Raw genomic sequence first — 24,940 nt, 5'->3', positions numbered from 1 at the left:
GCCAGAAAAGACCGGGCTATTTCCTGAGCTAGCTAGTCTTTACTTATTTCCATATTCCCATAATACTCGCCTGCAGGGGTCTTCCGATCGTCAATGAAAGCCTTCTTCCCCCGGATCATCAATCCAGAGGTCCCTGCAGAATTTCTGTGGAACGATCCCCTTAGAAACCTGATCGCTGAACTCAGCGGTGGCCACTCACCAGGTGTATCAGGGGGACCGCTCCGCCACCAAACTACCGGACCTTCTGGAGAGCTAAAATAGCGTCTCCGGTACCTCCTGGCTGGCTCGCCATGTAACCGTCTCTTTTTCTGTCAGTAAGAAGGCCCAGACAACTGATCCGTGAAGATAGACTTTTATTGCCAGCAAGATGCCAGCTAAGACAACGGCTTAGTACAACTGCATGCCACGCCCCCTTTGGAGCAAACCTTTATACACTTTACAGTTCTTATCTTTCACACATGCGTTTCTGGTTTGCTGAACAAACATTTTAAAAACTGCTGAACAAGCAATAGCTAGCGTGGTCTCTAGTAGGTGTAGCTTATGATCAGACTATTGTTTCGTCATTTAATTGACGGGTTAGATACTCGCGACAGCGTTCGTATTAATACAATACAAAATATGAATCCAAAATGGAGTCACGTTCACTAAACGTTAGTGCGTAAGTACGTCATTACGTGTTATTTGCGTTGCAAATGTTAGTAAATCAAGATGGCTGTGCGTTTTCACTGCAGCATGATGAGACGAGAGGCATCACAGCTGTGCAGTCCTCAGGGGTTCATGGAATCGAACTCCTTCATAACCACGCAAAATTCATCGCTGCTGGAGCGTTTAGAGGATCAAAGAGAATAGGAACCGGCGTAACAATATCAAAATAATTGGCCTTCCAGAATCCGTGTCAGACCAGAATTGTATGATCTATTGAAGTCTGGCTGCCAGCTCAGGTGGGTCTGACTTTGATTTCTGGTTGCTTGCGCTGCGAAAGGGTACACAGAATTGGGCCCACCAGGGAAGCGACGAGCAAGCCTCGGCCTGTGATGGCCAGAATTTTAAACTGGTCCCACAAAATTCAACTTATGAAAGCCTTTTGGCAGCACAGGGGTGTGGAATATCAGGGCCACCAGATCATTTATTTTATTTATTTATTTATTTTTAGTTTTTATATACCGATGTTCCTGTATAATATACATTATCACACCGGTTTTACATGGAAATAAAACTGATGCCTCGGAGAGGCAGTTTACATCGAAACATTTTTAACATTTTTAACAGCATAACCAAAGGGGGCAGGGGAAATGGAGGAGGTTACAGTGGTTAAAACATATCTAGTTACATAGTGATATGGAATAAATAAATAAATAGACAGTAACTATTTACATGAGGTAATGGTCTGTCTGAGTCTACGCAGATATTGTGTTATACTGGTTCTTAGCTCTCCGGGAAAGCTTGAGCGAAAAACCAGTATAACACAATGTTATGTTATGTTATGTTATGTTATGTTATCATGCTGTTCCATGATTTCTCTGCAGCAGTCTCAGCGCAGCAGAGTTACACACAAGGGGGATCCAGTTTGCACTACTTTTTCCTGCCAAACTCCGAGTGCAGCATAATGGTACTACCCTGTTTTTCTCTAAAAAGGAGGAAGCCAATTCTTTTATATCCTCGCTGGAACAAGTCCATGCTACTTGAATGACGCAGCTCTGATGGACTGAAATTCGCCAGCAAATCAGGTCTTCAAATTCCTAGTGGGGTGAGCTTGCTGGCTCTGCATTTGCAAAAGACTTGTTTTTCAATTCACTGTAGTTACCCTATGACTGACTTTGGGCCCCTAATTAGGGGTACAATTTTCATCTCCTCACAGTTTTTTTTTATATTACAGTTCACTGTTCTTTGAGGGGCGGTTCAATGGTTTAGTAAACTTCAAAGTATTTGTCTCATTGTTACCAGCTGTAGTGCCTTAAGTATGAGGAAGGGGGATGGTGGCGGCAAAGGCTTGGGGGGGGGGGGGAGGGGACAGAGGGAAGCCCATGGCCCTATGGGGCAGATGGGTATTTCGTGCCTCTTGTGGAGCAAAATGTTATGGGGTTGGATGAGACCCGTATGCGTGGAGTATTTGTGGGTATGGATGCAGACCGTGTGTGTGTGTGTGTGTGTGTGTGTGTGTGGGAACCAGGTTGGGGGGGGAGGGGAGGGTTCAAAAATACACCCAGGAGCCCTTTCAGTTTCTTAATCTGTCTGGAAAGTTTTCTATTGTTTCGGATGTGGGGGGTGGGGCGCCCAGGCTGGGGGGCGCTCGGTCCCGCCACTGTCAATGTCACTTCTGTGCTATCTGCTATTATTATGTTCCCTTTAAACAGCTGACATGGTATCGGTTAAGATAACATCTCTGAATGTGGATGGCATACATTCTCCAATCAAAAGGAGAAATTGCTATCCATGTTTCAGCGTTCCAAATCACAGGTGGTCTTTTTACAGGAGACTCACTTGACGGAGCTGGAAAATAACAAATTGAAGCAGGAGTGGGTTGGGAGAGCTGCTACTCATCCTCGTATTCTTCGCGACGGAGGGGAGTAGCAATACTTCTGCACAAACAGGTACCATTTCAGCTGGATGAGGTGTTACAGGATGTGGAAGGTCGTTATATCATTGTGGTGGGGACACTCTGCCAGCAAAGAATAGCTTTTGGTAATGCCTATGCTCCAAACGTCTATTCCCATGATTATTTCACACCATTTGGTGGGTATTTTAATGAAATTACCTGATTGCGCCCTCATTTTGGGAGGTGACTTCAATTCGGTCATGGATAAGCAAATTGATTGTAAGCCCCCTAGAGCTGCGAGCAGTAATGACATGAATCAAGGCGTTAATTTTCTCTGTAATGAACTCAATTTAATAGATGTTTGGAGGACTCTACACCCAGGGGAACAGGATTTCACATTTTTTTCTCATCCTCATAGCTCTTATTCAAGGTTGGATTATATTTTGGTGCCCGAGCGTTTTTTTTCTCGCGTCTCAGACGCCACTATCGGGCCTATTTCAATTTCTGATCATGCCCCCGTCTCTGTTACTTTAAATTTGGGTAGGTCCCTTCCTGCAGCTTTTTCTTGGAGAATGCCTCCAGATTTAGACACTGATGTGCGCTTTCAGGAGTACCTTAAAGAGGGATGGGACGAGTATATTCAATTCAATAATACGCCCGGCATTGACACGTGCACGCTTTGGCTCGCTGGCAAAGCAGTAATGAGGGGAAAAATTATTGCTTACGTTGCCACGTGTAATAAGCAGAGAAATGCAGAAATTCTGCGTCTTTATTTATTTATTTATTTAACATTTTTCTATACCGAACTTCATGACAAGCTTCATATCAGGCCGGTTTACATCAAACTTAGGGGTTAACTGAAACATAACCATATAACAAGAAAGCCGAAGTGCAGTTACAAATAACAGGGAGAATGAACTTGGCGGCTAGTGTAGCCAGGAAATAAGGACAGAAAAAACTGGAGAATGAGAACGTATGAATATACAGAGTTTGGGTCGGACATTTAGTCTATTGGGTTAAATGAAAGAACTGTTGCAATGTTAGGCTTAAGGGAAGGCTTGGACGAAAAGCCAAGTCTTGAGTTTTTTTCGGAAGGTAATCAGGCAGGGTTCCAGTCTTAGATCAGCCAGCAGGTTGTTCCAGATGCTGGGGCCAGCTGTGGAGAGTGCCCGTTCTTTCGTGGAGGTTAGACGAGAGGATTTAGTTGGGGGGACTTGAAGGGTTCCTTTGAGTGCCGCTCTGATGGGTCTTGCAGATGTGTATAGTTTGAGTGGGTGCTGGAGGTCTAAAGGTAGTTGGCTGTGTATGGCTTTGTGGATAATGGTGAGTGCTTTGTGCAGAATTCTGTATTTAATAGGTAGCCAGTGTAGGTTTCTAAGTATAGGAGTGATATGAGTTCTCCGGTTGGTGTTGGTTAATATCCTGGCTGCTGAGTTCTGGAGCATCTGTAGTGGTCTAGTGGCAGAGATCGGGAGTCCTAAGAGGAGAGTGTTACAGTAATCAGTTTTGGAGAATATTGTTGACTGAAGGACAGTTCTGAAGTCCTGGAGATGGAGGAGGGGTTTGAGTCTTTTCATAACTTGGAGCTTGAAGAAACAATCCTTCGTAATATTATTGATTGATTTTTTTAGGTTCAAATGGTTATCAATGGTGACTCCTAAATCTCTAACTTGAATGGTCTGAGGAATTGAGGTTGTCTGATCTTGGCTAGTGGAATGGTCGGTGGAGATGTGAAGGATTTCTGTTTTGGCTGCATTGAGGACTAGGTTCAGGCTGGTGAGTAAGTGGTTGATGGACTTAAGGCAGTTCTCCCAGAAGGAGAGCGTTTTTGGAAGGGATTCTTTTATAAGGATCAATATCTGAACGTCGTCGGCATATAAGTAGTGAATTAGGTTAAGGTTTGTGAGCAGCTGGCAAAGAGGCAGTAGGTAGATTTTGAAAAGGGTGGGGGATAGAGAGGAGCCTTGGGGAACACCTAGAGTAGATTTGAAGTTAGGAGATTCTTTATTATTGATAGTGATCTTGGAGCTTCTATTATTGAGGAATGAGCTGAACCATTGGAAGGCGTATCCAGATAATCCAATGTCTGAGAGACGATTGAGGAGGATTGGGAGGAGTGTAGATGGACCACACCCGGCTGGCCCTATAACTAAAGCAAAGAGCTGCGGGCTGGCCCTAGGAAGAAGGGCGGGGCCCAAACCAGAAAGTCAAAATTGAGACTGGAGCAGGCCTCAGGCAGGCCCTGAGGGCGTTGAAGGCCTCCCAGGCCATGGAGCAAAACTGGGATAGACTATCCAGGCAAGACCCCGGTTTTGGTATGGCCTCCTGAGAAAAGGTGAGAGGCCTCCTGTGGCACAGCTACAGGAGGAATCGTAACACGGGAAAAATAGTGGAAACTATTCTCAAGATCAAAATCGTAAAGCATATAGAAATCATGGTTTAATGGAACACAGTCAACATGGATTTACCCAAGGGAAGTCTTGCCTAACAAATCTGCTCATTTTTTGAAGGGGTTAATAAACATGTGGATAAAGGTGAACCGGTAGATGTAGTGTATTTGGATTTTCAGAAGGCGTTTGACAAAGTCCCTCATGAGAGGCTTCTAAAAAAACTAAAAAGTCATGGGATAGGAGGCGATGTCCTTTCGTGGATTACAAACTGGTTAAAAGACAGGAAACAGAGAGTAGGATTAAATGGTCAATTTTCTCAGTGGAAAAGGGTAAACAGTGGAGTGCCTCAGGGATCTGTACTTGGACCGGTGCTTTTCAATATATATATAAATGATCTGGAAAGGAATACAATGAGTGAGGTTATCAAATTTGCGGATGATACAAATTATTCAGAGTAGTTAAATCACAAGCAGATTGTGATACACTACAAGAGGACCTTGCAAGTCTGGAAGATTGGGCATCTAAATGGCAGATGAAATTTAATGTGGACAAGTGCAAAGGTGTTGCATATAGGGAAAAATAACCCTTGCTGTAGTTACACAATGCTAGGTTCCATATTAGGAGCTACCACCCAGGAAAAGATCTAGGCATCATAGTGGATAATACTTTAAAATCGTCGGCTCAGTGTGCTTGCAGCAGTCAAAAAAAGCAATAGAATTTTAGGAATTATTAGGAAGGGAATGGTTAATAGAACGGAAAAATGTCATAATGCCTCTGTATCGCTCCATGGTGAGACCGCACCTTGAATACTGTGTACAATTCTGGTCGCCGCATCTCAAAAAAGATATAGTTGCAATGGAGAAGGTACAGAGAAGGGCAACCAAAATGATAAAGGGGATGGAACAGCTCCCCTATGAGGAAAGGCTGAAGTGGTTAGGGCTGTTCAGCTTGGAGAAGAGACGGCTGAGGGGGGATATGATAGAGGTCTTTAAGATCATGAGAGGTCTTGAACGAGTAGATGTGACTCGGTTATTTACACTTTCGAATAATAGAAGGACTAGGGGGCATTCCATGAAGTTAGCAAGTAACACATTTAAGACTAATCGGAGAAAATTCTTTCACTCAACGCACAATAAAGCTCTGGAATTTGTTGCCAGAGGAGGTGGTTAGTGCAGTTAGTGTAGCTGGGTTCAAAAAAGGTTTGGATAAGTTCTTGGAGGAGAAGTCCATTAATGGCTATTAATCAATTATACTTAGGGAATAGCCACTGCTATTAATTGCATCAGTAGCATGGGTTCTTCTTAGTGTTTGGGTAATTGCCAGGTTCTTGTGGCCTGGTTTTGGCCTCTGTTGGAAACAGGATGTTGGGCTTGATGGACCCTTGGTCTGACCCAGCATGGCAATTTCTTATGTTCTTATATTCTTATGGACAATTTTCTCAGTGGAAGGGACTGGATAGTGGAGTGCCTCAGGGATCGGTATTGGGACCCTTACTTTTCAATATATTTATAAATGATCTGGAAAGAAATACGACGAGTGAGATAATCAAATTTGCAGATGACACAAAATTGTTCAGAGTAGTTAAATCACAAGCAGATTGTGATAAATTGCAGGAAGACCTTGTGAGACTGGAAAATTGGGCATCCAAATGGCAGATGAAATTTAATGGGGATAAGTGCAAGGTGATGCATATAGGGAAAAAAAAACCCATGCTATATTACACAATGTTGGGTTCCATATTAGGTGCTACACCCAAGAAGAGATCTAGGCGTCTAGTGGATAACACATTGAAATAGTCGGTTCAAGGTACTGCGGCAGTCAAAAAAGCAAACAGAATGTTGGGAATTATTAGAAAGGGAATGTGATAAAACGGAAATGTCATAATGCCTCTGTATCGCTCCTGGTGAGACCGAACCTTGAATACTGTGTACATTCTGGTCGCCGCATCTCAAAAAAGATATAATTGCGATGGAGACGGTACAGAGAAGGGCTACCAAAATTATAAGAAAGACTAAAGAGGTTAGGACTTTTCAGCTTGGAGAAGAGACGGCTGAGGGGGGATATGATAGAGACGTTTAAAATTATGAGAGGTCTAGAACGGGTAGATGTGAATCGGTTATTTACTCTTTCGGATAGTAGAAAGACTAGGGGGCACTCCATGAAATTAGCATGGGGCACATTTAAAGCTAATCAGAGAAAGTTCTTTTTCACTCAACGCACAATTAAACTCTGGAATTTGTTGTCAGAGGATGTGGTTAGTGCAGTTAGTATAGCTGTGTTTTAAAAGAGGATTGGATGATTTCTTGGAGGAGAAGTCCATTACCTGCTATTAAGGTCACTTAGAGAATAGCCACTGTCATTAGCATGGTACATGGAATAGACTTAGTTTTGGGTACTTGCCAGGGTTCTTATGGCCTGGATTGGCCACTGTTGGAAACAGGATCTGGGCTTGATGGACCCTTGGTCTGACCCAGTATGGCATTTTCTTATGTTCTTATATTCTTATCTTCTATCTTCTCTTTTTTTTTTTTGTTAACATGAACAATCCCCATTAGGGAGATGCAGGTCCACTATCTGCCTGAGACAGAGAATACTGGCAGGTTGATGTCGAGGGCAGGAGCTATATGTCAGTGAGGTCAGCAAGTCAGTTTTACTCCATCACAATTTGCTCATAGGAATACATAACCCACCAGTGTGGACTGGCCTGCCTGAGTGCAGAGGAATCATGTTTTCTGTGCATAAAATATGATTTATGTGTACAAAAATGTTTTCTGTGCTAAAAGAATGTTTGTGCACAAAAATCATATTTTATGCGCCCAAAACATGATTTGCGCTTGCTTTAATTTTGAACTTGTGTGCACTGGAGAAATTACTTACCTCTTAATTTTGTTTTTCCTTAGTGTAGATAGATGGACTCAGGACCAATGGATATAGTGTGCTGATGATAGCAGTTGGAGACGGATCAGATTTCAATCTGACGTCAGCCCTAGTACATATAACCCTGCAGAAAGCTCTGCTCTTCAGTATTCTCTTCGAAAAGCAATTGTGGATATATGTGTGACTGAACAACTTGATTAAGTTGGTTAACTTTGATTAACTTGAATAACTTGGTTAACTTGGTTAACTTGAACTGGTTGATGTGGATATAGCTGGAGACTGTCAGTGCACTCAACTGAGAAATGCCCTCAGATGGCAGTTGACGGACTTGAGGTCCAGGATGGGCCGGAACGTACCCTCTTTCTTAGGAATGATAAAATAGATGGAATAGTGCCCCGTATTCTCTTGTTGAGTAGGCACCGGCGTTATGGCCTTTAAGTCAAGCAATTTGGTCAGTGTAGATTCCACTGCCGTCCTCTTGAAAGGGTCGTGGCAGGGAGATTTCACAAACTTGTCCGGAGGGATGTTGAGGAAGTCCAGATAATATCTCTCTCGCATGATGGTTAGGACTCACTTGTCCGAAGTTAACTCGACCCATCTTTAGTAGAATTGGGCAAGCCTGCCCCCTATGGCTTCTTCCTGTGGATGGTCGGCTGATCTTCATTGCGGGGTGCGGCTGGGGCCTGGACCAGTATCGGCTCCCCTTTTATTGTGTTGTTCCAAAAGGACTGGCCCCTGCCTGCGAGGCGAGATGCTTGATATGTACTTCTGTACGGTTTGAAGCGCTGTGATCCCCTGCCCTTAGATGCTCGGGGGGGAGGGGCGCTGGCTTCTCTTGTTCATGTCCTCCGGTAGCCGCGGGTTCTGGGGATTCACCCCATTTGTCGGCTAACTTCTCCAGTTCACTTCCGAACAGGAGGTTTCCCTTAAGGGCATTCTCCTGAGTCTCGTCTTGGACGTCGCATCGGCTGACCAGCTTCTAAGTCAGAGTTGTCTTCTGGCTGCCACAACGGACGAGACGCCTCTGGCTGCGATGTGCACCAGGTTGGAGGTCCGCATCCATGAGGAATGATACTGCTTGTTCTAGTGCTTCGACGGGTATGGTGACGTTCCTGGTCTTTGATAAGCAGGCATGTGTCACCACGGCACAGCAGGCCACGATCTGTAGTGACATAGCTGAAAACGTCGAATGACTGTTTAAGGATGGATTTGAGACGTCTGTCCTGGGCATCCTTGAGTGGCCGCTCCTCCCTCGACTGGGATGGTAGTGCGCTTTGAGACCGCACAGACCATGGCATTCCACTTTGGGGAATGCCAGGAGGTCTTTAGCGGTGGGGTCCAGGGGGTATAGGGCTGCCAGGGTCCGTCCACCCTTGAACGTGGCCTCTGGAGCCTCCCATTCCAGGTCAGTCAGCTGTTGAACAGCCTGCAGCAAAGGGAAATGGCAGGAGGCCTGACGGAGTCCCTCAAGGAGGGGGATCGTCTTCGATTCCCCTGTGGCACTAGTGCCTGGGGATAGCGAGCTCTTTTCAGGCTGTGAGCCAAGAGGTCTGATAGTTCGTCTTTAGCGAAGAAACGCCTCATGGTTCGGTAAGGTTCCGTCCCTGGAGGGATTTCCCATCCTCCAGGGAGTCTTGATCCTCGTCCAAGGTGTCCGTGTCCCCAAAGTTGGGGCTTTGAGGCGGGAGGGGCACTTCTCTGGGTTTAGAGCAGTGGTTCTCAACCTTTATAGTTCTGTGACCCTTTTAATACAATTCCCCACTATGTGGCGACCCCCAACCATAAAATTATTTTTGTTCATAGGCCTAAGTAACTGTACTGTATATACCGTATTTTCCGGCCTATAAGATGACCCCCAACTTTTACAGTTAAAATATAGAGTTTGGGATATACTCGCCGTCTAAGACTACCCCTCTTCCAACGCATTCCAACATTTACAGCAGGAGGGAGTGACTCGAGGAGTGAGGGCGCGCTGCCCGATTGGCCGGTGCTGGGCAAAAGGGGCTTGCTTCGGCAAAGCCCCTTTTGCCCAGCACCGGCCAATCGGGGAGTGAGGGAGCGCAGAATGAACTTTTTTACTGCATCCGGTGAGGGGAGAGAGTGACTCGAGGAGCGACAAAAAACCCATATTTCCGATGGTCTCTTAGGCCAGTGGTCCCCAACCTTTTTTGCACCAGGGACCGGCTTCAAGCAAGACCATTTTTCCATGGCCCAGCAGGGCGGGGTGGGGGTGGGGTATGGGTGGGGCTTTGGTCATTTGGGGGCAGGGTTATGGAGGGGGTTGGATTTTTAGTGCACACATCATTTAATTATGACATTTATAATGTGAATGTGACTCAACTCACCATAGGTTCTCACATGCATGGCATACTGACCCATGATCGTCACGGGGCTAGATGTAAAAGTACAGTTTGTATCCACGGGAACCCCCGTGACCCACAATAATGGATGTAAAGCAGAATTATGACATTCCCCATACAACTCACCCTACAAAAAAGATATTCTGGTTCTGGTGACATCTCAGTAACAGCAACTCAAACTCCTTCTACTTCCAGGCTCAATAGCCCTACTTATGAAAAGACAGCAGTTTACCACCAATGCATGTCCTCTGAGAAAACACAACAAATAAGACAGATACAAACGCTTACATGCTAGCAAAATATCTCATCTCGTAACAGACACAGAACCGACCTAACATACTCCCAGGATCTGTAGTAATGCACATAAACTAATCCGCACACAGTTACACCTGTATTATGGAATACACTCAACAGGAGCAACCCTATCTACGAAAAGGCAACACTACAAATATTAAAATCAGGTCCTAAAAACCAATACACCTCGTATTAGGAAAACAGAACTAGCAAGCAGCTATAGATCCCCACACAGAAATAATTGTAAAACTATACTAATAAGCAGAATAAATGTTTCAAAACAGCTAATGAACAGAATAACATCCACAATTAAAAACTCATAAAAAACTATTAAACATTCTCAAACACCAATAAAATATTCAAAAAAGCAGACATCACACAATTAAAATGGCAGTCAAGAAAAATAAACTTAAAAAAAGCCACCTTTACTTACCCCCATCCAGCAGCTCTCCAACTCCCCTTCCCTGCAGGCGTGGCACACACCAGAAGCAGCAGTAGAAGCTAAGCTCTATACTTATGGTCCTCTTCCTTAGTGCCCATGTCTCTTCACACCACACACCATACCAGTCATGCCCCCATGACCAGTTTCTGTCTCTCACATACCAATCATCTCCCAAACAGTCTTTGGCACACACACACACCAGTCACCTTCCTGAACAGTTTCTCTCATGCCATACACACACACACACACACACACAAGCTTCCCCATCCCGTGTGTCCTATCTTACATATATGGGCTTCTCACTCTCATATTCACTTTCTCTGTCTCTCTCTCTCTCACACACACACACACACACACACACCACACTCACTCACCAGTCTCTCACTCCCATGCTTGTTCTCTCCACAGCACAGCTTCTCATTCCCATAATCACTTCTTTCTCTCTCTCACACACACCACACAAAAACACTCACCAGTCTCTCACTCCCATGTTCTCTTTCAGATATACAGGCTTCTCCCTCCCATGTGATGTGTCTCACACACACCCAGGTTTCTCACTCCCATGCTCACTCTTCACATGCCACAGGCTTCTCATTCCCATATCACTGTTATTTCTCTCTCTCACACACACACACACACCAGTCACCTGATCTCGCTCATGCATACCCACACACACAGGCTTCCCACTCCCATGTTCTCTTTCAGATATACAGGCTTCTCCCTCCCATGCTGGTCTCACACACACCCAGGTTTCTCACTCTCATGCTCACTCTCTTCACATGCACAGCTTCTCATTCCCATAATCACTTTCTCTCTGTTACACACACACCAGTCTCTCTCATTTCCATGCTCACTCTCCACGTGCACAGGCTTCTCATTCCCTGAATCACATTCTCTCACATTCACACACACCAGTCTTTTTTCTCTCACACCACACCATCACCTTACCAAGCAGTCTCTCTCTCTCATGCATGCACACTCACCCAGGTTTCTCTCACTCCCATGCTTTCTTTCACCCCACAACACCAGGCTTCTTACGCCCATGCTTTCCCAAGTACCCAGATTTCTCACTTCCATGCTTTTTCTCTCTCTCACACACACACATCAGTCACCTCCCTGACTAATGTCTCACACTCTCACATACACATCAGTCATCTCCTTGAGTAGTCAATTTCATTGTCTCTCACATACACACAAATCAGCTCTCTGACCAGTCAATCACACACAGGCTGGCTGGCTGCTTCTCTCCTCTTCTCTCACTCACTTCCTCTTCTCCCCCCCCCACCGGAGCACAAATGGGAGCTGCAGCAGCCTCCTCCTCCAGCCCCCGCAGGCCAAGAAAGAAGAATCCCATCGGCCGCGGAAGGCTCCTGCTGCTGTCTCCTTTTCTCGATTACCGGCTGCTTCAATTGCTCGGGGACCGACGCTGCAGCCACCGCTGCTACTTTATCACGCGGCACGGCTCTTTCTCCTTCCCGCGCACCGCTCCGTGTATCACTTCCTGTTCCGGGTCACGGGAGGGGGGGGCAGGCGCGGGAAGAAGAAAAGGCCAGCCGCGGGTGCCTCAGCTTCTTCTAGCACCGCTGCCGTTCCCACTGGGCTTGAACGTGCTGACAGCCCGGCGGCAACGGCAGCGGGAGAGACCGGGAGCGCGCGACACACCTGCCAGTGCTTGGCGGCGCCGCAGACCGGCAAAAAAACTCCCACGGCCCGGTCCGCGGACCGGTGGTTGGGGACCCCTGCCTTAGGCGACCCCTAGCAAATCGTCATTTGACCCCCAAAGGGGTCGCAACCCACAGGTTGAGAACCGCTGGTTTAGAGGGTCCCGAGATGTTGGGGTCCTCTGGGGCAGGCTGTGGCATCGGGGTGGCCGGTTGCATGTGGACAAAGGTATGTAGGCCTTTGAAGAATTCTATTCTACCCAGGAGAAAGATGCTGGGTCTAAATTGAGAGGCTGCCGCGTCCCAGGGAGCCCCGTTTGAGGGAGGCTTCCGCCGGGGGTAGCAAGATCCGGTGTACTGTCGGGGGGATCCGGATCCCAGTGCCTTCTGGAGAGGACCTTGGCCTGGTTCACCCAGAGCCTCCTCGCACTGTAGACACAGGGCCGTGGCCTTTCGTGCTGCGCAGCTCTGATGTGGCATGCTGGGCAGAGGCCCTGAGCCTTGAACTTTTTGTCTGGTGGTGCCATGGTTTGTGCGTGTAAGATTGCAGAAAACTCCAGTTTGTGCATTCAAGTGGACGCTGGGAGGTTTAGTTATGCGCTCTGGGTGCACCGAATTTGTGCATGTAGGTCGGATGTGCACCGCTGTACGCCCGGGGTTTACTTATGTGCCCGGCACAGTGAAGTGTGTGGCTGTGCGCCCGGCGCCCTTGTGCGCGTCACTGTGTGCATGGCACTTATGTGCGCGCCAGTGTGCGCACAAGTGATTTTGTGCGCACGGATCGAATCGGCAGACAGGGCAGCGATCAAGTGAAAATGGCGACAGTGACCACGTGAGCAATATGGCTACCACCTCAGAGGGTCTCCACGTGGGAGGACCCTCGTGTCGGAACCGGGGTCTAGCCCGGATAAGGCTGATCAACCCGGTAGCACTAATGCCGGCAGGCGATCTGTGCGGCTATTCGAGCCTCAGAGACCGGAGACTTTTAGGAAGTTTTCTACCTTACCTTGTCTCACAGCGTTTCCCGGTCTCGTCCCAGGCGGTCTCCGGCTGCGGGGGGAGAGAGAAAATTACCTTCAACCGCCGCGCTCGAAGTTTGCACACCCGCTGCCTCTCAGCCGCACCCGTTGCCAGGGGCTAAGTCCATGCCGGGAGCTGGCTGCCAGACCAAGGCCTACCTCTAAGGGATCGCAGAAATCACCTCAGGAATCTCGACTGGGAGAGGGACTCAAAGGTATCAACCGCAGGAGAGCGGGGCTCGTTTGTAGAGGTAAGTTTTCTTCTTTGTTTTGGCATTTCTTTGGTTAGAATACTCTAACGCTGTGCAAGCGTGTACAGAGTCCCGAACTGCTGTGGAGACAGAAAATACTGAAGAGCCGAGCTTTCTGCAGGGGTGTATGTACTAGGGGCTGATTGAAATCTGATCCATCTCCAACTGCTATCAGGAGCACACTATACCCATTGGTCCTGAGCCAATCTGCTACAACGCCAGGAAATGTAGAGTTTAATTTGTGTACAGCCTACGCAAAAAGTTGTGTGCACATTTTAACTCGGGTTTTTTGTGCAAATTATGCAAGTCAGTGCAATTTTTTAAACTTATTTATATCATTTCAATATTCATATCAAGCAAAGGAAAATTGGTTCTTGCTTGCTAATTTTCGTTCCTGTAGTACCATGGATCTGCCCAGCAGATGGAGTCAGAGAAGTTTTTGACTGACATTGCCCTATACCCTGAGGTGCCACCTGCAGTCTGTCAGTATGGAGCCAGATAGAAAGAACTCAGTAAAAATACAATGAACAGTAATAAAAACTATGCTTCCCCCTGAAAGGAGCAGAGGGATAAGAAACCTTTGAAAAAATAAAAAAAAAATTCTGCCCACACAGTCATCCTGCACGGGACTTGACCTGAGCTTAACCTCCTGGTAAATAAAACTTATCGAGCAGACTCTCCAAGCACCCTAGTCTAAATTGGGCGGGCCTCTGGACTGATCTGTGGTACTACAGAATGAAAATTAGCAGGTAATAACCAATTTTCCTTCCCTGTACGTACCCGGATCAGTCTAGACTGTTGGGATGTTTCCAAGCCTCCCTACACAGGGTGGGACCTTGAGTCCCGCTCGAAGCACACTCCCCCAAAGCTCTTGGATTCTGGGGCCTGGACATCCAAATGGTAATGTCTTGCGACTCTGTGCAAAGACTTCCACATTACCACTCTACAAATCTCCTGCGGCGAAACCTGCTGACACTTGGCCCAAGAGGCCGCTTGTGACTGGGTAGAATGCGCTCAAAGACCAACCGGAACCGGACGGCCCTGAACAATGTAGGCCGAGCTAATGACTTCCTTCAACCAGCGCACAATGTGGCCCTAGAGTCATTGTGCCCCCTTCAGGGACCGCTTCACAAGACGAAAAGATGATCCGAGAGGCGGAAACTATTGGTCATCTCTAAGTATCACAAGAGAGCCCACCTCATGTCCAATTTCCGTAAATCCTTAGACTGAGGAGAGGAAGAATTCAGATCTGGAAAGGAAGGGAGCTCCACCAAATGTAATTTGGTAAACCGATATGATGGTTTCCACCAAATACCGGTATAGAAATTTAAATAAATAAATAAATAAAATAAAACTGATTCAGATGAAAGGACGACACCACCTTAGGAAGAAAGGAGGCAACTGTTCTCAAGGACACTCCTGAATCTGTGATCCGCAAGAAGGGTTTCTTACATGACAAGGCTTGGAGCTCTGACACCTGTCTAGCCGAAGAGATAGCCACCAGGAAAATCACCTTCAAAGTAAGGTCTTTCAACATCGTCTGCTTCAACGGCTCAAATGGAGGCACACACATCATCTTCAGGACTACATTAAGGCTCCACGAGGGACAGGGATTTTGGACCAGAAGACGCAAATGCTTTACCCCCCTGAAGAAAACACACCACGTCCGGATGCGCCGACAGAACACCCCCCCCCCCCCCCCCCCCGCACCTTGACGCGCAAACAGCCGAGAGCCACCACCTGAACTTGCAAAGAATTAAAGGACAAATCTTTCACAAGACCATCCGGTAAAAAGGCCAAAACATCTGCTACTGTGGCCCAGATAGGCACCACCTCATGCTCCACGCACCAGGATTCAAAGATCCCCCATACCCTGTCATACGCCAAAGAAGTGGAGGTCTTCCTGCAAGAGAGTAGTAACAACTGCATCCGAATATCCCTTATTCTTTAAGCGTTCCCTCTCAAAAGCCAGGCTGCTAGACAGAAGCGATCCACCCCTTCCAAACAAACGGGGCCCTGACTCAGTAACTGCGGCAGCCAGTGAAACCACAAGGGTCCACTACTGCCAGGTTGACAAGGTCCGCGAACCAGGCCATCTCAGCCACTCTGGAACCTCCAGAATTACGTCGTCTGGGTGCGCCTCTATGCGGCTCAATACCTTGCCGATTAAGGGCCACGGAGGAAAAACGTACAGGAGCATGTCCGACGGCCAAGGGAGAACTAGGGCATCCACCCTTTCTGCCCCGGGCTCCTGACGTCAGCTGAAGAATCTCGGAGTCTTGGTGTTGTGGAACATCACCATGAGATCTATGCATGGTTGGACCTGCAGCAGATAAGCAGGAAAGCCGCTTCCAACAGCTCCCACTCCCCAGGATCCAGTTGGTGACGGCTCAGGAAATCCACCTGAACGTTGTCCTTGCCTGCGATTTGTGAACTTGCGACCTATCTAGATGCATTTCTGCCCAGAGGATCAGCTCCTGGGTTTCCAGGGGGACTAGTCGGCTCTTGGTGTCTCCTTGGCGATTTATGTAAGCCACTGCGGTCGCATTGTCGCACAAAATCCTTACTGATCTTCCCTGCACCAGGGGGAGAAGAGCCTGAAGAGCAAGGTGCACGGCTCTGGTCTCCAACCGGTTGATCAGCCACGAGAACTCCACCACCGACCAATGGCCCTGCACTGATCTTTCCTGACAGACCGCACCCCAATCGGAAAGGCTCTTGTCCGTGGTTACCGCTGTACAAGAGGGGACTTGCAAATCTATTCCCCAGCGAAGCTTGTCTGGGCAGAGCCACCAGGAGAGACTGGACCGCGCAGACTCTGTAAGAGGAAGCGGTAGCTGAAACTGCTTGGAGAGCGGATCCCATCGGGAAAGGCTCATGGAACAAGTTCCAGGGTGGAAGTCATTGATCCAAGGACTTGCAGGTAATCCCAGACCCTGGGCATGCGCATTGTTAACAACGAGCGAACTTGAGTTTGCAACTTCTGAATTCGCTCCTCTGTGAGAAACACCTTGTCTAACCGCATGTCGAAAAGAGCTCCCCACTGGGGAGGCACGAGGAGCAAAGCCTGTCGCGAGAGAGCCGGGCGCACACACCCCTACAGGCCATACAGGCCGGACCATGCGGCATCGGAGTCGGCGGAGGGAGTGGAGGGGCGAACAAGCGGGAGCTCGAACGGTGCTGGGGGACCCTAGTAGAGCAAAGACTCGCCTGCGGTTGGAACGGACCCGCCTACCTGCTGCAGCCTTGTAGTGCACCCCCAGTGCCCTCCCGTTCTTGCCAACATCTCTCATATATATATATTTTTTTATGGCAACCTTACCGGGAGAAAAAAGCAAGCTGCAAGCTACAGGGTCCCATTCAGGGTGAATGAACCGGGCTCCCCGGTCCTCAACCCTGACTAGCCAGAGCAAGGAAGGTCCCCGACCCTCTGCTCAAGTGCCTCTAATACCAGAGGGATGGCACCACCAGGACCTAGAAACCCTCTGGGAGGCTGTAGAATCCGCCAATTTCTTTCTCCTTTCCTAAAAAAAAAATTAAGTAGATATTCTGTTCTTTTTTGTCAGACTGCAGGTTAAGCACTTCCACCATCTCCTGGAGATACAGAAAATACTGAAGGACTGCAGGTGACACCTCAGGGTATAGACCCAAAAAACAGTTCCCTGCTGGAGTGTACACTGTTTGTTTAAATTCAGAAGAGTAGACCTTTCGGTTTTTTCGACTTGACATACGGCATTGCACAATTTTGACATGTTGCTTGGCACAATTGGTGCTGGTATGAAACCCTGACTAAATGTTTCCGTGGGATTGACTGTATAAAAAGTGTTAAGAATAGACATGAGTACATTATGATGATTTTGTATTGAAGTATCTGTTATCAAGAATCCTACAGCCTCTGAGGCAGCTCCTGTGTGAGCGAAACTTGGCCAGAGTTGGGCAAGTTCTAATAAAAGTTCCTTGAATCACAGATCTTCTTTGTCTCTTCGCACCTCAGGCTATAGGACAGTGTCAGTCAAAATCTTCTCTGTCTCCATCTGCTGGACAGAAGGCATAACCCAACAGTCTGGACTAATCCAAGTGCGTACAGGGAACAAGGCATATCAGAAATCAAGACTAAAGCATGGCAATAAAGAGGAAAAGAGAAAAATTATCAAGTCAGTGCACTTTTTAACTCCTAATATATTAGCAAACCTTGAGCTTACTGCATCAGGAGTTAAAAACATTTTAATGAGCAAACAAAGAAACTGTGTACCAAATTTCAGCGCAGTTTTAATGCTTCCCTTATTACAAAAGGCCTACATTAGACCTTGCAGATTAGCTCAAAAAACAATAACTATACGACTTGAGGTAATGGAGACTTGTAGCTGCAGTCAAAGTACTACTGTTATCCTGGTTCTTTCAGACTTCCGGTATTAGGTGATATTATTACAACTGCATTCAAAATGTTCTCTAAAGTGTTCTCTCTTACCTTTTGGAGGAGTAATAAGTTTTGGTAAGTGCTGACGCCTTATCAGCACTGGGAAGGGGTCTCTTCCATCATTTCTCTCATGAATCTCCCGAACTTCCACAGAATCATCACTCAGATAAAATGAATAATGACAGGATGGACCTCACCAAACATGTTTTCTGTGTCATCCCAAACTGAGAAAAAACGAAGCACCTACAAAGAATCATTCACATGAAATATAATTGCCTAGATTTTTAACCCTGGCAATTGACCCTTTTTGTTTCTAACTAATGTTCTCATTTATCCATCTCCCTTTTTGAAGCTGAATGCTACTGTAGTGCTTAATATTCTCCCTTCAGTTATTATATCAAATTTGACTGCATTATAATCACTATTGCCAAGAGGTTCAACCACCATTGCCCCCTTGCACCAGGTCCTACAATCCACTGAGAGCCAAGATTAAAAGTAGTTCCCCCTCTCATCAGTTCCAGGACAAGGTGGAATGTTTGTCAAACTTGTTTATGTTTCATTGTAAACCAAGTAAAATTTTTGTGAATAAGCAGTATAGAAACATTTACTAAATAAATAAATAGCTGCTCCATGAAACAGTTATTTATGGCATCTAAACATTTTACCTCCCTTGCATGCCCTGATGAGATATTCATCCAATGAACATTGGGGTAATTAAAATTCCTGAAGGGGGAGTACGGTGAGGATTTGTTGCCAAGTTCATGCCGATCTATAGGTGGTGCTGTGAGGTGCTTGGACTATCTATCCGGGCCTCCCAGCTCTGTGTTCCTCACGTCCCACCCAGCGACCATCTTGTTTTCTGCTTAGGCATGTATTTATACTCAGGATAGCGTAGTTGCTTACCTGTAACAAGTGTTCTTCTAGGACAGCAGGATGTTAGTTCTCAGGAGTCCCACCCACCTCCCTGTGGAGTTGGGTTCTCCTTCCGGTTTATTGTTTTACTTTTTTGCTTGTATTTTTTCTAATTTACGAGACTGAAGGGGAACCTCGTGTGGGCACATGGATAGTAGCATGCTGGGCATGCTCAATGTGCTGGTCAAAGCTTCTAGAAACTTTGACAAAAGTTTTCTGTACCGGGCTCCATCGGATGATGTCACCCACCTGTTACAGATAAGCAACTGAGCTTTCTCCTAGGACAAGCAGGATGGTAGTCCTCACAAGTGGGTGAATACCAAGCTCCAGGCTGTCCCCGTTAGCAGAAGAGACCAACAGTTACCGAACAAGGTGCCAACAGGCACAACAAAAACTGAAGTGCTGTTGGTTGGCAGGGTCTGTCTGGCTCCCACCAGGGGTACTAGGCCAGAAGAATTGGGTTCAGGTCTGGAACAGATTGCATAGGACGGATTGACCAAAGGCACTCTCCTGATGCTCATCCTTGTCCAAGCAGTAGTGGGCTGCAAACATGTGAAGAGAATTCCACGTTGCAGCCCAGAAAATTTTGACAATGGAGACTGCTCGCAGATGAGCCACTGACATCGCCATGGCCCGCACAAAGTGAGCTTTAACTCTGCCGGCCAGCGGAAGGCCAGCTTGCGCATAGCAGAAGGTGATGCAATCCACCAGCCAGTTGGTTAAGGTCTGTTTACCCACCATCACTCCCAGCCAGTTTGTATCGAAAGACGCAAAGAGCTGAGGGGTCTGCCTGTGATTGGCTGTGCGATCTAAATAGAAAGCCAAGGTTCTCTTGCAGTCCAGTGTATGACAGACCCACTCCCCCGGATGGGAATGAGGCCTAGGAAAGAAGGTGGGTAAAACAATTGACTGATTAAGGTGGAAGTCAGTCACAACCATAGGCAGAAACTTAGGGTGCGAATGCAAGACCACACAATCGTGAAAACAACTTGTGTATGGTGGGTACATAACCAAGACCTGAAGCTCACTGACCCTACGAGCTGAAGTAATCGCCACCAGGAATATAACTTTCCAGGTGAGGGGAAAGGAACAGCTCCCCTATGAGGAAAGACTAAAGAGGTTAGGACTTTTCAGCTTGGAGAAGAGACAGCTGAGGGGGGATATGATAGAGGTGTTTAAAATCATGAGAGGTCTAGAACGGGTAGATGTGAATCGGTTATTTAGTCTTTCAGATAATAGAAAGACTAGGGGGCACTCCATGAAGTTAGCATGTGGCACATTTAAAACTAATTGGAGAAAGTTCTTTTTCACTCAATGCACAATTAAACTCTGGAATTTGTGGCCAGAGGACGTGGTTAGTTCAGTCAGTATAGCTGTGTTTAAAAAAGGATTGGATAAGTTCTTTGAGGAGAAGTCCATTACCTGCTATTAATTAACTTGACTTAGAAAATAGCCACTGCTATTACTAGCAATGGTAACATGAAATAGACTTAGTTTTTGGGTACTTGCCAGGTTCTTATGGCCTGGATTGGCCACTGTTGGAAACAGGATGCTGGGCTTGATGTACCCTTGGTCTGACCCAGTATGGCATGCTCTTATGTTCTTATGCTTGTGTCATAGGAACGCAGTGGCTCAAAGGGAGGGCACATGAGTCGCACCAAGACAATGTTGAGGTCCTAGGATGCAACAGAAGGCTGAAGAGGGGGCTTCAGCTGGAGCAGGCCCCTTATAAAGCGACCTAAAGGCTGCACCAATATGGGTGTGCCAGCAATGCCTCAATGGTACACACTCACAGCGCTGAGATGGATCTTGACTGAGCTGGTTTGAAGCCCAGACTCAGAAGGTTGCCACAAGTAGTCCAACAGCTGGGGAAGGGGGCATGAGAATGGATCCAAGCCCTGCCCCGCATATCAGATGGAGAATCTTCTCCATTTCAAGCTGTAGGACTTCCTGGTGGAAGGTTTCCTAGAAGCCACCAGCACCTGGGAGATACTGTCTGAGAGGACCAAGGGCTGAAGGACTAGGCCCAGGGATTTGGATGGCGCAGGGTGCCCTGGTTCTGCGTGATCAATCAGACATGGTCCGCAGCCGGATGGAGAGCCTGATTGACAGGTCCCGCAGTAGAGGGAACCAGGCCTGTCGGAGCCAAAAAGGTGCCATGAGGATCATGGTCTCTCTGTCCTGTTGAGGCTTCAGCAGTGTCTTCAGGAGATGCGGGAGAAGAGGGTATGCATGCAGTAGACCTTTCCCCGAGTGGAGAGAGAAGGCATTGCAGGCGAGATGCCTCCCCCCCCCCAATGACAGGGAGCAGAACCTGCTCATCTTGTGATTGTGTATGGAGGCGAAGAGGTCAAATCTGGTGTCCCCCACTGACAAAACAGTTTGATCGCTACCTCCGGACTGAGGGACCATTCGTGTGACTGGAAGGAGCGACTCAGCCAGTCCGCCAGCACGGTCAGAGTTCCAAGCAGGTATGTGTAGTATTTAGGAGAGTTGTGGGTGGATCCTTGGACCAGTGGCAGATGACCATGCTCCCGGGAAAGACCCCGAGAGGGACCACCGGTCAGGCTCAGAGTATGGAGAGAGACACACACTACTTCTTTTATTTAGACAGTATACTGAACCACCAGATGTGGCAGTAGTGAGCTGGAATGCCTGGCTGGGCTGTAGTCCCTCAGAAGCTGGAACAGCGATCCCTGGAGGCTGAGCTGTAGAGAAACTGAAATACAGTGAGTAGGCAGTAGGGATGTGAATCGTTTTAGGACGATTAAAATTATCGTCCGATAATTTTAATATCGTCTTAAACCGTTATGGAACACAATACAATAGAGATTCTAACGATTTATCGTTATAAATCGTTAGAATCGTGAGCCGGCACACTAAAACCCCCTAAAACCCACCCCCGACCCTTTAAATTAAATCCCCCACCCTCCCGAACCCCCCCCAAATGAGTTAAATAACCTGCGGGTCCAGCGGCGGTCCGGAACGGCAGCGGTCCGGAACGGGCTCCTGCTCCTGAATCTTGTTGTCTTCAGCCGGCGCCATTTTCCAAAATGGCGCCGAAAAATGGCGGCGGCCATAGACGAACACGATTGGACGGCAGGAGGTCCTTCCGGACCCCCGCTGGACTTTTGGCAAGTCTCGTGGGGGTCAGGAGGCCCCCCACAAGCTGGCCAAAAGTTCCTGGAGGTCCAGCGGGGGTCAGGGAGCGATTTCCCGCCGCGAATCGTTTTCGTACGGAAAATGGCGCCGGCAGGAGATCGACTGCAGGAGGTCGTTCAGCGAGGCGCCGGAACCCTCGCTGAACGACCTCCTGCAGTCGATCTCCTGCCGGCGCCATTTTCCGTACGGAAAATGGCGCCGGCCATACGCGTATGGCCGGCGCCATTTTCGTACGAAAACGATTCGCGGCGGGAAATCGCTCCCTGACCCCCGCTGGACCTCCAGGAACTTTTGGCCAGCTTGTGGGGGGCCTCCTGACCCCCACGAGACGTGCTAAAAGTCCAGCGGGGGTCCGGAAGGACCTCCTGCCGTCCAATCGTGTTCGTCTATGGCCGCCGCCATTTTTCGGCGCCATTTTGGAAAATGGCGCCGGCTGAAGACAACAAGATTCAGGAGCAGGAGCCCGTTCCGGACCGCTGCCGTTCCGGACCGCCGCTGGACCCGCAGGTTATTTAACTCATTTGGGGGGGGTTCGGGAGGGTGGGGGATTTAATTTAAAGGGTCGGGGGTGGGTTTTAGGGGTTTTAATGTGCCGGTTTTGCGATTTTTAGATTTTTAGATTTTTCACGATTTTTCACGATTTTTCACGATATTTTACCCCCCCAAACGGCAACAATACGATTCCCTCCCCCTCCCAGCCGAAATCGATCGTTAAGACGATCGAGGACACGATTCACATCCCTAGTAGGCAGGGTAAGCAGAGTTCATGTACCGAACCTGATGGTAACACTCACACAATGTCTCATAGAAGCCCAGGAGCTGGAATGTATAGGCCCTCGAGCAGCGAGTACCTGGTTCCAGGGAAAGCTCTGAGAGAGCGATGGTAACTCACAGATGTAGTAGGCAGTGCTGACTTCCAGGTAGAAGTGAATTCGAAGAAGTCCGAGAACAAGGGTCCTCGAGGAGCGAGTACCGATTCCAGACTGCAATCTACAAAGTAAGAGAGAGAGCAAGGCCCCCGAGGAGCGGGTACCCCTAGTTAGTCCGAGGAGGCAGAGTAACTTAGGTAGCAAAACCCCTTGCTAACTCGATGTGTTAGCAAATTCTAAGACCTTAAATATCCGTCGAGGGTGACGTCATCTTCGGGGGACGCCCCCGAGGTTTGTGCCATCGCCGGCACTTCAGTCGGGGCCACGCGCGCGTCCCTAGGCCTCCAGGAAACATGGCAGTTAGCAGCGTGGAGCCGGTCCGGGGACACCAGAGGACCACAGCAGGAAGACGCCGCAGCAGCCAATTTTCCCACGGACGAAGAAGGAGGTGCCAAAGAGGTGAGAAGGGCGGAGAGAGGGCATCGGGAACCGACGGACACAACAGTATGTTGCGCGCAATTACATCCCCTGCGACAGGGCCCAAGTCCATACCTGCACCACCTCGTGACAGGAGGAACGAACCCGTGCCGACCTGTTTGTTGTTTTACCACATTGTCACCTGGTTGTCCGACTGGATCAGGACTGTTTTGTGTGACAACCGGTCTCTGAATGCCCATAGGGTGTAATGGATCGCCCGAAGCTCCAGAAAGTTTATTTGATAGCAGGATTCATGAGTGGTCCAAAGACCCTGTGCGTGGAGGCTGTCCACATGGGCTCCCCAGCCCTGAGGAGAGGCATCAGTAGTGAGGATCACTTGAAGAGGAGCAGATTGGAAGGGAATGGCCTGATCCAAATTGGAGAGGTGTTCCCACCAGGACAGAGAAGCCTGCAGAGGTTCCGTGACTGCAATGCAAGTCTTGAGAGGCCTGTCGCCACTGTAACCACAAGGACCACTGAACACTCCACATGCATAAACGGACGAGAGGGGTGACATGGATGGAAGCTGCCATGTGGCCCAGCCATCGGAGCAGAAGACGAGCAGTCATCTGCCGGCTGCTGCGGATGGCGGCTGCCAGCAAGATGAGGGCAAGAGCCCAATTGCATGGCAAAAACACCTTCGCCTGCACTATGCCCAGGCTGGCGCCTATGAAGTCCAGCTGAGGAGAAGGGCAGAGGTAAGACTTGAGTAGTTGATCACAAACCCCAAGGCTTGTAGAGCCCACACTGTCAGAGCTAGAGCACTAAGCGCCCCTGTGCGGGTATCGCTCTTGATTAACCAGTCATCTAGGTACGGGAAGACATGCACCGCACGACGCCTGAGATACGCAGCCACCAGCACAGGAAAATTAGTTCTTACCTGATAATTTTCGTTCCTGTAGTACCACGGATCAGTCCAGACCATGGGTTAAGCCCCCGTTCCAGCAGGTGGAGACAGACCAGAATTCTGAGGCTGCCCATATAAGGACAGAACCTACCCAGGAACCCTCAGTATAACTACTGTCAAAGCAGAAAAGGAATAAGATCAAGCAAGTACCAGGATAAATAACAAATATAATTTAAAAAACATGATAACAATTGAATGAACTGTGTGACTAAACGCTCTTGTATAACTACCCCTGATCATCACGAAGATGCTTCCGGTGCCTAAACAGTAAATCCCAGAAAAATGATGCAGGAGATAAAATAGAGAAAAAAACATGTAAGAAGGCAAAAACAAAAAAAATTCGAGCGGATAGAATAAGAACGGGCG

The 24,940-nt window shown here is 48.0% G+C and overlaps 1 protein-coding gene across 1 annotated transcript in view; it reads right to left on the bottom strand.

Moving 5' to 3' along the window:
• EFHC1 (EF-hand domain containing 1) overlaps positions 1 to 24,940 on the bottom strand; it is a 176,989-nt gene that overhangs the window by 98,033 nt on the left and 54,016 nt on the right. The window contains 2 exon segments of the mRNA XM_029596122.1: positions 18,299 to 18,418; positions 18,421 to 18,490. Of these exon segments, the coding sequence (XP_029451982.1) occupies positions 18,299 to 18,418; positions 18,421 to 18,490 (190 nt within the window).

The sequence above is a fragment of the Rhinatrema bivittatum genome, chromosome 3 (assembly GCF_901001135.1).
Source record: "Rhinatrema bivittatum chromosome 3, aRhiBiv1.1, whole genome shotgun sequence".
Classification (NCBI taxonomy): domain Eukaryota; kingdom Metazoa; phylum Chordata; class Amphibia; order Gymnophiona; family Rhinatrematidae; genus Rhinatrema; species Rhinatrema bivittatum.
Note: the sequence above shows the minus strand (reverse complement) of the source record. Positions and strands in the feature narration are given on the sequence as shown.